This window comes from Myotis lucifugus, unplaced genomic scaffold (assembly GCF_000147115.1).
Source record: "Myotis lucifugus unplaced genomic scaffold, Myoluc2.0 scaffold_0, whole genome shotgun sequence".
NCBI classification, from domain to species: Eukaryota; Metazoa; Chordata; class Mammalia; order Chiroptera; family Vespertilionidae; genus Myotis; species Myotis lucifugus.
The window spans coordinates 53364854-53377199 of NW_005871048.1; the positions used below are offsets into that span (position 1 = coordinate 53364854).

General features: G+C 40.3%; 1 protein-coding gene across 1 annotated transcript in view; it reads left to right on the forward strand.

Annotated features, from left to right (window-relative positions):
* The window catches only part of MTRR (5-methyltetrahydrofolate-homocysteine methyltransferase reductase), a 31591-nt gene that overhangs the window by 8515 nt on the left and 10730 nt on the right, over positions 1-12346 (forward strand). Inside the window, 5 exon segments of the mRNA XM_023752159.1 lie at positions 3638-3760; positions 5527-5680; positions 6639-6727; positions 9909-10065; positions 10068-10088. Of these exon segments, the coding sequence (XP_023607927.1) occupies positions 3638-3760; positions 5527-5680; positions 6639-6727; positions 9909-10065; positions 10068-10088 (544 nt within the window).

Below are 12346 nucleotides of genomic sequence, written 5' to 3' on the forward strand. Positions count from 1 at the left end.
GTTTTATTGGAACACAGCCCATCCATTCACAAGCTCACAGCCACACCTATCCATTCACAAGCCTCTGTGGCTGCTTCTGCACTGCAGTGCAGAGTTGAGTATTTACCTCAGAGGCCTGCCCCCATGCACTGTAGAAGCAGTTGTATTATTACATTACTTGTGTCTTTGAAGAAGTAAATGGTTAAGAGCTCAGTTTCTCCAATATTTTGGAGAATTAACTTCTTGGTTTCTTATTTTAGATGTGAGTCAGAGAAGGGCAAATTGTGGGCAGTCAGGATATTATCTCAGCAGCTAATCTTAAAGGAATCCTTTAGAGTAAAATCTTTTCCAGTGTGGATTTAGGTATCCTGGATGCTCCATTGTAGGAATTATTATTTTTCTTGATAATATCTTATAAACCTGTTTTTATCTATAATAAGTCTTTTTATTTGCCTAGACTATTTTTTCTATCGACTAAATGACTTTAAAGTGGTCTGTAAATTTTTGCACTCACATGGAATAATAGCTAACTTCTCCCCACGGCTGCCAGTATATGGTTTCCTACAGTGTGCTTATGGTAAATTTTCAGTGCAGCCAATTTGTTAATGCAGAGCCAAGTCTGCTTTCTTAAGATGCCTGATTGGAGTTCCACAGGGGCTTTCTTACTTAAACCACACCCTCAAAGCTGCAAGCGTGCTTTTTAGTTCTTTATTTTCTTTTTAATGAAGAAACACTTAGACATTTGAGAAACAAGTTAAGTACAACTTTCTAATACATTAGAGCAGCAGTTCTCAACCTGTGGGTCGCGACCCCTTTGGCAGTCGAACATCCCTTTCACAGGGGTCGCCTAAGACCATCCTGCTTATCAGATATTTACATTACGATTCATAACAGTAGCAACATTACAGTTATGAAGTAGCAACGAAAATAATTTTATGGTTGGGTCACAACATGAGGAACTGTATTTAAAGGGCCAGAAGATTGAGAACCACTGCATTAGAGCCATTTGCAAACATCTGATGTAATAGCATTTTTTAGCATCATATTTTGAGCGGGGGAGTTACTGATTTCAAAGAGGAAAAGAGAGGGAGAGAGAGACAGAAACATCAATGATGAGAGAGAATCATTGATTGGCTGCCAACTGCACACCCCCCACTGAGGATTGGGCCCACAACCCAGGCATGTGCCTTTGACCAGAATTGAACCTGGGACCTTTCAGTCTGCAGGCCAACACTCTATCCACTGAGCCAAACCAGCTAGGGCAGCATCATCTATATATATAAAAGCCTAAGTGACCGGCCGACCGGCCTGTAACTATGACACGCACTGACCACCAGGGGGCAGACGCTCAACGCAGGAGCAGAAACCACAGGAATGGAAACATGGAACAGACTGATGAATCTCAGAGGGAAGGGGATTCATGCACTGGTGGGGTCCCTCAGCCTGGCTTGTGGGGATCGGGCCGAAACCGGCTCTTCGACATCCCCCAAGGGGTCCCAGATTGCGAGAGGGCACAAGCCAGGCTGAGGGATGCCACCCGTGCATGAATCTGCACTGGGCCTCTAGTATTTTTATAGTGTCTTTCTAAAGCAGTCGGATAAACAAGTGTGTTTTTACATAAATAACTATGGGTTATGACCGGTCCAGACGGAAAGTATAGTGTCAGTCACCAGTGACTGACATGGCACCTAACATGTTAAATCTCAACTATTTAAGGAAAACTTGTGTAACTCTGCTCAAAGAACACACTTAGAGGGAAAGTGATTGTTAAAGCTTCTCTTATTAAGGCATCCTTTTGGGACCATCACCTATGGGAACAGGTGTGGGGGAGGGGAGAATGTCCCTCTGCCCCACATAATATCTGCGATTCAGGCTGTCAGCCCTGACCCTCTTTCAGCTTCCCATACAGCCACTTACCCAAAATGAACTCACTACATTTTGTTAAGTGTAAGTTTCTACTTTTTAAAAATTTAGTTAATAAAATTATTAACTAATTTTAGTTAATAAAATTATATAGTTTTTTAGTTAATAAAATTATTAACTAATTTTAGTTAATAAAATTATATAGTTTCAGGAGTACAGTTCTATAATACATCATTTGCATATTGTACTGTGTGTTCACCATCCCAAATAAAGCCTCCCTCCATCACCAGTTATTCCCCCTTTACACTCTTCTAATTCCCCCTACCCCATTTCCCTGTGGTAATCACCATACTGTTGTCTGTGTCTGTGAAATTTCTTTTGCTTAATCCCTTCACCTTTTTTCATCCAGCCTCCAACCCCCTCCCCTCTGATAGCTGTCAGTCTGTTTTCTGTATCCATGAGTCTGTCTCCACTTTGTTTGCTAGTTTACTTTGTGCATTCGATTCCAAATGTAAGTGAAATCATATGGTACTTATCTCTGATTGGCCAGGTCCATCCATGCTATCTCAAAAGATAAAGTTTCCTTTTTTTACAGTCAAGTAATATTCCATTGTGTAAATGTACCACAGCTTTTTTTATCCACTTATCTACTGATGGACAATTAGGCTGCTTCCAAATCTTGGCTATTATAAAAAATGCTGCAGTGAATATAGGGGTGCATATATTCTTTTGAATTAATGTTTCTGGTTTCTTCGGATATATCCCCAGAAGCGGAATTGCTGGGTCATAAGGCAATATTCCATTTTTAATTATTTGAGGTAATTCCATACTGTTTTCCACAGTGGCAGCACTAATCTACATTCCCACCAACAGTGTGCAAGGGTTCCCTTTTCTCCACATACTAGCCAACACTTATTTGTTGATTTATTGGTGGTAGCCATTCTGGTAGGTATGAGGTGCTATCTCATTGTGATTTTAATTTGCTTTTTTCTGATGATTAGTGACATTGAGCATCTTTTCATATGTCTATTGGCCATCTGTATGTCCTCTTTGGAGAAATGTCAATTAAGGTCCTTTGCCCAATTTTTATTAGATTATTTGTTGTTGTTTTTTTAATTAGAACTTGGAAACGTCAAGTTGGAAAAGGTGTGGCGATGGTACAGAATTGGATTTCTTTACGGTTTCCCAGGATCTGTGCTGTCTAATACAAGCACCACTAGCATGTGTGGCCACTTAAATTTAAATTCTTGAAAATTAAATAAAATTAAGAATCCAGTTTCTTAATTACACTAGCCATATTTTCAGTGTTCAGTGGGCACATGGGACTAGTGGCTCCTGTATTGGCTAGTAGGGAACATTCCTGTTATCAAGAAAGCTCTGTTAAACATCACTGCCCACAACTGAGGGTTCTTGTGACTATCCGGACAGACATCTTCCAGTCTTAAACATCTGTCATTTCCTTCAGAATCACCTCCCTAAAATATGCATGCATGCCGTTTCCTTCTGCATAGCTTATTAGGAAGACTATTGGACATTTACATGAGGATGCTAGTATCTAGTATCCATATATCAGAAATTCTAAAGTCTAACAGACAAGGCGTTTCAAGTGTAGGTGAGCTTCTCTTCTGAAAGATGGAGAAGCATCTGTGTGTAGTCACTTACCTCAGAAAAGAATACTTAAATAGCCCGGATATTTTATAAGATCCTATAGATCTCACCTAGTCATGCAGTGAAGCAATGGTAAGTATTATTGAAAATTGCATTGAGTAATATTTTATCACATTTGTTTCTCAAGGAGGAAAGCCAAGAATCTGTGACTTCAGTGGATCCAGTTTTTCAAGTTCCAGTTTCAAAGGCAGTTCAGCTGACTACAAATGATGCCATAAAAACCACTCTTCTAGTAGAATTGGACATTTCAGTAAGTTGCAGAATTTATTTCTCAGCACAGTTATGTTGTCGAGAAGTGCAGAGAGACTTGTGTGGTGTTCTAGTCTGTACACTCAGGAAGAGTGAGTCTGACAGGACACCTGCCTTTTATCCTTAACCCATCATACTTCTCCCCACTCACACCTGTTTTCTCCTCACTCTGGGAGGGCCTAAAGTGAGCAGCGCCTCTGGAGGGGAATCAGATTGAGAATAGTGTTGCTGCCTTACACATTAAGCCAAGAAAGAATAATGGAATCACGACAGTATTTTCCATATGAGAAGAGCCCTGGAAGAAAGCTGATTACCTGAGATCAGCCAGCTAGCTGGAAATAGAGTTCAGACTACACAGTCATAGAAAAGTTCATGTTTTAGTACTGATTCTCATTCCTTTGAGAATCTGAAGGAAAAAAAAATCACTGGCCCCCTTTCCAGAGAAATGATTATATAAATATTTTCTGCAGTTTCAGGAAGCAATATGTACTTTATCTCTGAACTCCATCCACAAGCCCCTCTTCAGTGATCCCCCAATCCATTACTCAAGAAACTGATGGATCATCCTGAGACCTCAATGCCTGACTACTTCTTTCAAGTCTTATAACTCAAACCTCTGTTTTGATGAAGGTCCTGAGGAATGCAGTGGGTTGTGATTTCAGAAAAATTAGGGTTCATCCAGACTTACGTAGATTTAATTGAGTTTCCTAATAGTAAAAAAGAAATACAACAGGTATCAAGTTTTTGCTTATGTATTTGTTTTGAAAGTTCTTAATATTCCATGTTAAATATTCTGTACACATTAAATAAAATGTTTTGATGTGTATAGAATATTTAACAACATGGAATATTAAGAATATTCTGCTGTTCTACACTTTTGTCCTCATAAAGAGGCAAAGGGTTGGCCAATTGGTGGGTCCAGTCTGTCTGCCTCGCAGGCTAGGGGAGTGAGCCTGTGTGGTCAGAGGCCCCTTGCAGGACCCTGCCTGTGTAATAGACAGGCGGTGGGAAGTGGCTCCTCTCCAGCCCATGTGTGTTCACAGCCAGATGGTATAACATTGTCAACTAGTGAAGGAAAGAATAGTGTTCTCTCCCACTCTGTTTCTCCCCAAAGGAAAAGAGTAACAGAAGGAAATTGAAAACTAATACAGACGGCCTGGGGTAGTTTCTTTTTTTCATAATGTGTGTGTGTGCCTGTGTATATATGTGTGTATATTTTCATAGGAGAGTTTTTTTACATGGATTACTAACTTACTGAGGTCCCTTACTCTTTAGAAAATGAGGAAGGTATTCATTTTTATTCTGTAAATACTCAATGATATAAAGCAAAATATTGGATAAATGTGGAATTTCATTTATTTAAAAATATATTTTATTGATTTTTTACAGAGAGGAAGGGAGAGGAATAGAGAGCTAGAAACATCGATGAGAAACATCGATCAGCTGCCTCCTGCACACTCCCTACTGGGGATGTGCCCGCAACCAAAGTACATGCCCTTGACCGGAATCGAACCTGGGACCCTTGAGTCCACAGGCTGAGGCTCTATCCACTGAGCCAAACCGGTTAGGGCTGGAATTTCATTTTTAAAATAACTCCTGATAAAGTATGTGCCTTCAGTTTATTGGTCTTGTTAGCTTTTTTACAATTAGAATCACTTTTTTCTACTTTATGTATTAAAATGGTCATTATAATAAAAAACTATGATTTTGTTGTGCATAACTGAAATCTTTAATTAATTTGGGATTTTTTTGTTGGTTCTTCTCTAGAAAACAGATTTTTCCTACCAGCCTGGGGATGCCTTCAACTTGATCTGTCCCAACAGTGATTCTGAGGTACAAAGCCTACTCCAAAGATTGCAGCTCACAGACCAAAGAAAACACCTTGTCCTCTTGAAAATTAAGGCTGACACCAAGAAGAAAGGTATGTCCCTGATCTCTTTCTTAGGTGTCCTTGGGCCAACAAATCAGAGGTGGCAAATGCAAGTGCACCTCCTCCCAGGCTCCCATTCAGCACCAGAGGGTCAGCCACATGCCAGGCCCTGGCTGGTGTTACGGGATTCTTGACCTTCACGTCAGTTACAGAGTGAGATGATGGTGCATTTTATGCTTATTGGACACTTACCGACGTTAAAAGGGAATGTAACTGGTCTTAGAGAAGCAGGTTGGTTAGTTGGGCTGATTTGTTGGTTTGCTTTTTGCAATAAACATTATTTTGGGGACCCTTTCCCCCTCCCCACGTGGGAGTCCATTCTGTGGGACTCTTCCCCCTCCCTACGTGGGAGTCTGTACTTGTTCTTTAATAAATTTCCACCTTTGCTATAAAAAATAAATAAATAAACATCATTTTGTTTCTAAGTTCACATATTAAAATGTCATACAAGAAAAACTTCTTTATTATACGAACTTTTTTAAAAAATTGTTTTCCTATTATGTTTATCATGGCATATTATTTAATATAAATAATTGCTTTTATTCAGAATTAAAGGAAGTTATTTTTGTTGTTGTTGTTATTTCTTAGTCTTGAACTTGGGCTCAGTCAATTCTACCATTCTTTTTGAGAATCACACACGATGTTAACGGACCACTGCCACATTTAGCTTTTTGTTCCTTGGTTTGGGGTAATTTTCTTGCCTTTTTTATTTGGCATACCTAGATTTGGTCGTGATAGCTGTTGAATTTGTGATTCTTTTATTTTTTTGGTAAGGTACGTTTTTCTGCTGTATTTATTTTGGGGAAATTTTTTGACTAAATAAACAATGTCGCAAATCCTGCTGTAACACTATAATGTAAGGTATTACTGTTACTTATGTTTTTAGGAATGCAAAACATTTTACTGTTTATTTTCTGTGTCATGAATGCCTTCCTGTCTCCCTGAAAAGGAGCAGCCTTGCCCCAGCATATACCCGAGAGATGTTCTCTCCAGTTCATTCTTACCTGGTGCCTCGAAATACGAGCAGTTCCTAAAAAGGTACTTTTCTTTCTTCTTTGGGAAACTATTTACAAATATGCTTAGCTCTGTAATCTATTAAATGGACCTGGTAACTGCCCTTTGAAGGCTTAGAAAATAGGATCTTCACAGCATGCTTTCACCAAAGGTGTGTAGAATCTTTACAGTTGTCATAGGCAAATATTTTTATATTGTGATTACATTTAAATTTTATGTTTTCTATTGAAACAAGATTTGTTATTTAGGGTTTTTTGTTAGTCTTTTACTGGACATTAACTTGATGTAGCACATTAGTGATGAAAGTGACCCGATGATGATCTTGTGTTATCCAACTTCACATTGACAGCTTGTCTCTCTAAAAGAGGGCAAGAAACTTAGGAGAGTGTAGGCTCCCCCCCCGCCCGCAACTTGTCACCTAATTAATGTTGTTAAGCTTCCTTTTATGTAAAACTATGGACGTATTTATTGTTAAGTCAGAATTCTTCAGGAAGTATTGAAAGGTTTTGGTAGGCTACATTGATATTTAGATGAATTTGGAGATAGAACTATCCACTAGATGTCAGTGTTAGGCCCAGAGCTATATTTTTAAAAAATGTTGTAATAGGTTTCTTCTAACCATTTCCCTCAAATGATGTTCAGGAGTACAATTTTACAGCCTGTGCTTTGCCAAACTGGTATGACCAGTAAGCATAAACAGTGCTGTTATTAGGCTAATGATGCAGTTTTTATTCTGTTTTATTAATGTGCTTATTGCATTTGTCACCTTTGGGAAGCAAGCTACTCTAGAGAAAGGTTCAATCCTTGACATGATATGAACAAATTTAGAATTCACTGTGCTGAAAGCTTTAGAATTTCATAAAGTATGTAAACCTTTATGTATATTTTTTTCTTACTACAAAAGTAATATGCTCATTGTAAACATTCAAGATACAAAAATAGCTAGCTCAAGAAGCAAAAGTCCCTTATAATCAAATCCTCAGAGTTAATGCTTGAATTTTGTTTTGTTTAAAAAAAAAAAAAAAATTGGTCCTATAGTATACATACCATTCTGTAACATGCGGTTTTTTATCTAAAAAGAAGTCAGGAGTTTGTATACCATAACATGGAAAGATTATTAGAGATAAAATAACAGATGGCATGGATGCACCATAATTAAATTACTGGCTTAATCAATCATGGGCACTTGGTTCTTTCCAGTTTTTCACTATTAAAAAAAAAAAAAAGCCCTAACCAGTTTGGCTCAGTGGATAGAGCGTCCGCCTGCGGACTGAAGGGTCCCAGGTTCGATTCCGGTCAAGGGCATGTACCTTGGTTGCGGGCACATCCCCAGTAGGGTATGTGCAGGAGGCAGCTGATCGATGTTTCTCTCTCATCGATGTTTCTAACTCTCTATCCCTCTCCCTTCCTCTCTGTAAAAAAATCAGTAAAATATCTTAAAAAAAAAAACAAAACAACCAGGTGGCCCTAGTAAAGCGTCTGCCTGCCAACTGAAGGGTCCCAGGTTGGATTCCAGTCAAGGGCACATGTCCGGGTTGCAAGCTCTATCCCCAGTAGGGGGTGTGCAGGAGGCTGCTGATCAATGATTCTCTCTCATCATTAATGTTTCTATCTCTCTCTCCCTCTCCCTTCCTCTCTGAAATCAATAAAAATATATATATTTTTAAAAACCCAGGTGAACATTCTTTCACTATATTCATCTTTGCCACCTGTTTGAAATACTATTTTACACAAATTTTTTGGAGGAGAATTGCTACTTTAAAAATACTTGCATTTTAAATTTTAGTAATGTTTGTCAGCTTATTTTCTACAAACAGTGCAGTATACCCTATTTTAGTGCCAATAAAGTTTCTATAATTCTAAAGTGAAAAATAACTTAAAGGATTTACAATTGCCATTGTTTTATTGTAATTTAGGGTTTTTATTGATTTGAGAAATTGATGCAAAGTGTTACTGGTAAATGTTATTACCTTACCATAGATTCCTCCAGAGTCTTGGATGTTTATTCATTCTACAGCGTTTCCCGAGTGCTTGTTGTGTGATTGGCACTGTGTCTGGCACTTTGAGAAAGCCATGTGATGTGTTAGTCTGTGGATCATTTAGGCAAGTTCATAACTGAGCCCGTGGAAACCCGTGACCCCACAAGAACAGCAATCTAGTCTACCCTATTGAGGGAGTCCAGGACACACGATGCCTGAGCCGTGGAATAAAAAGTAGCAGCATCCATTAGCATTTCAGATAAGATTTGATGCAAATAACTTGCTGAAGTGCTTTCATCCTAAATAACCTTGAGTAGTAAGAGCTGTATTTGCCATTGAATGGATAAGTTTGGAATTGTGCGTTGGAATCCTAAGTTGTTATTAGCATATCAGGTCCTTTGCCCAAGTGTTTGGACTTGGGCTTCAAGACTTTGTTTTGCTTTATTTGTTCATATTTTCCTCTTTCTACAATGAATCTGAGTGACTAAGTGTCCACATACTGCAGGGCGTTGAATGTTCTCACCCTCTGTCTCTTCAACCTCATGTCCACATTCCTCTGCACCCAGATTGAACTGCACGTGGTCCCCGTGCCTTCATGTAGCCATGCCATCTGTTTAGCATTTTTCACTCCCCTGGTTTCATGTGCCAGCCTTCAGCTCAGGCTTGCATTCTGTGAAGTCCTAACATCCTGTGTGTGCCCCTTTGGGGGAGGTAGCCTCTTGCACACTAATTACTCCTTGATTTCTGTTGCTCTCACTAGCCGTGAACCCTTACGGGCTAGGTAGGTGTCATTTTGTTCCAGTGCCTATCACATCAAAAGCACTTAACAGTTGCCAAATAAATGTAGAAGTCTAGGTTGTCATCATCAGCTAAGACAAGAACAGTGTTGCGCACTGAGACAAAATGTTGAGTTATGAGACTTCTTGGTCATTTTTACTCAGATATACCTGACATGTAATTTGAGACCATACTTCTGACTAAGGAGGTTGGTTTAGGATATAGGAAAGGTAAACAAAAATAGAACATAAAAGTGGGTTTTCTTAACAGGCTGACGTTAAAGCAAATAAGCAAAGTAAATTTTCTTTTTCTGACCACACTTATAGTGGCTCTCTCACTTTTCCTTGGATAATCGGGCATATCCCCAGGTAGATGCTAACAGACAGTCTAATAGCCATAACCCCAGAGCACGTGGAAATTTAAGTCTGCTTCCTTTGCTTGGGTCACAGGCATTTCTGCGAGCCCTTGTGGACTGTACCAGTGATGGTGCGGAAAAGCGAAGGCTGCAGGAGCTGTGCAGCCGACAGGGAGCGGCCGATTATAACCGTTTTGTGAGGGATGCCTGTGCCAGCTTGTTAGACCTCCTGCTCGCCTTCCCATCCTGCCAGCTCCGCTCAGCCTCCTACTCGGTGAGTGGTCACAGTCATGGCCCTGAGCTCCAGGGCAGCTCTTGGTGCTAAAGAACAATGGCTGCTGGCATGTGGCTCTTTGAATTCTATGCGGGACACGTCTGAATGATCTGTGAGCAGGAGGTAAACATCTTACAGTTTGTCTTCCAGGCGCCGTGACATCAGAACTGCCTTCTAGAAGTCAGAAAGAATCCCTCTCCCAAGCTTTTTTCTTTCCTTTTTTCTTCTGCTGTCACCATCATTTTCTCTCTTAATATAGCCACTCTTTTTTATTATTGTTGTCAGTATTATAGACGTCCCCCAAATCTTTTTTGCTCAGCATTAGGTGTATTTTAATTTTACTGTTTTTCAGAAAGCATTTTTCTAAATTTTATCTAAAAACGAGCTTTCTAAGAAAAAAATGATTTAAAAAAATAATGAACATTATATTTAATTGATGGCGGTTGATGAAGTGTGCAGGAAGTGCTTTGTGTGCAGGAAGCAGAAGGAAACATTTTGTGTGCAAGTCCAGATTTAGGGTTCTTCAAGAGCAAAGGACAGACTCATCATGTTCTCCCAGTACAAGGGACATTACTTAGGGTGTTTCTAGGTGTTAAGCTGGGGGAGACCTGTCACAGAATATTCACATGTAAGTTGGTCCTGTTTTTTGTTCATACCGTCTATTGGGGTTCTCAAACTCCACAGAAGATTCTCCCTGAGGACCTGGTCCAGGGGAGGAAGGGGCTTTCTGTGGAGTCTCGGTGACTCTTACTTCCCTGCGCTTACAATTTTGTCATCTGCTCTCTGTTTACCTGTAGTGACACGTATAAAATCTCTAAAATTTGCATTTGTCTTTGGTGGCAGGAAAACGTGTATTGTACTTTTTACTGTTGGGCCAGCAAGGTGCCTTTTGATGCCCAGTACATTTAAGGGCCCTCTCCTGTACAAGTCAGCCCTGCTTTCTTGTTCTTTACATTTCTTAGTATTTTGATCTCTTTCCTCCTCCTCAAAAGTGTTACCAAATGAGGTTGCTCTTCCCTACTTTTCTGTGTTCACACAAATACTCCCACCTTATTATTTGAGTTTTTTAGGCTAATAGAGGGCTTGGGGTAACATTCAGAACACGTGCAGGGAAGTCATATGAAGTCTTGTGAAGCTCTCAATCATAGTAAAGTGTGTTTCATTTTATGGATTTCCAACTACCTTTTAAAACTTTTATATATCTTTTATTACATGCTATTAATAAAAGCCTAATATGCTAAGTGTCCTGTCAGCCGTTCAACCAATCAAAGCATAATATGTTAATGATATGCTAAAGCCACTCAACTGCTCACTATGACATGCACTGACCACCAAGGGGCAGACAGTCGACCGGTCGACCAGTCGCTAAGATGTGCACTAACCACCAGGGGGCAGATGCTTCGACTGGTAGGTTAGCTTGCTGCTGGGGTCCAGCCGATCGGGACTGAGCGAGATGGGCCAGACACACCCTGGAGCCCTCCCGAGGTCCCTCCCCAGCTGTCCACCTCCCACATCCCTCCCCAGCCCTGATCATGCACCGGTGTGGTCCCTCGGCCTGGCCTGTGCCCTTTTTCAATCCGGAAGCCCTTGGGGGATGTCGGAGAGCCAGTTTTGGCCCGACCACGGAACAACCGGTTGCTATGATGCACACTAACCACCAGAGGGCAGACGCTCAACGCAGGAGCTGCCCCCTGGTGATCAGTGTGCTCCCACAGGGGAAGTACCGCTCAGCCAGAAGCCGGGCTCACGGCTGGTGAGTGCAGCTGTGGTGGCGGGAGCCTCTCCCACCTTCTCAGTAGCACTAAGGATGTCCGACTGATGGCTTAGGCCCGCTCCCCTTAGAAGCGGGCCTAAGCCATCAGTCGAACATCCCTTGAGGGCTTCCAGACTGCGAGAGGGCACAGGTCGAGCTGAGGGACACCCACCCACCCCACCCCAGTGCACAAATTTCGTGCACCGGGCCTCTAGTAGTTATATAAAAAAATTGAGCCCTGTATGAAAACTTTTTATATTTCTTAAAACTAAGCCATTTTAGAAAGGTCTTTCCAAATTTTTGCTAAGTAACTATAACAAATATGATATTGAAAATTTTTACTATTACCAATATGACTTTGAAAGTTATTACAAAGATAAAATTGAAAAATTCCAAAGCTTGTTAGCACATGATTAGGTATTCAAATACTGATTTCTTAACCTTCTTTAAGAGTACCTATGTATCTTGAAACCACTATGTTTCTGGATAACCTGATTTAAAGTGC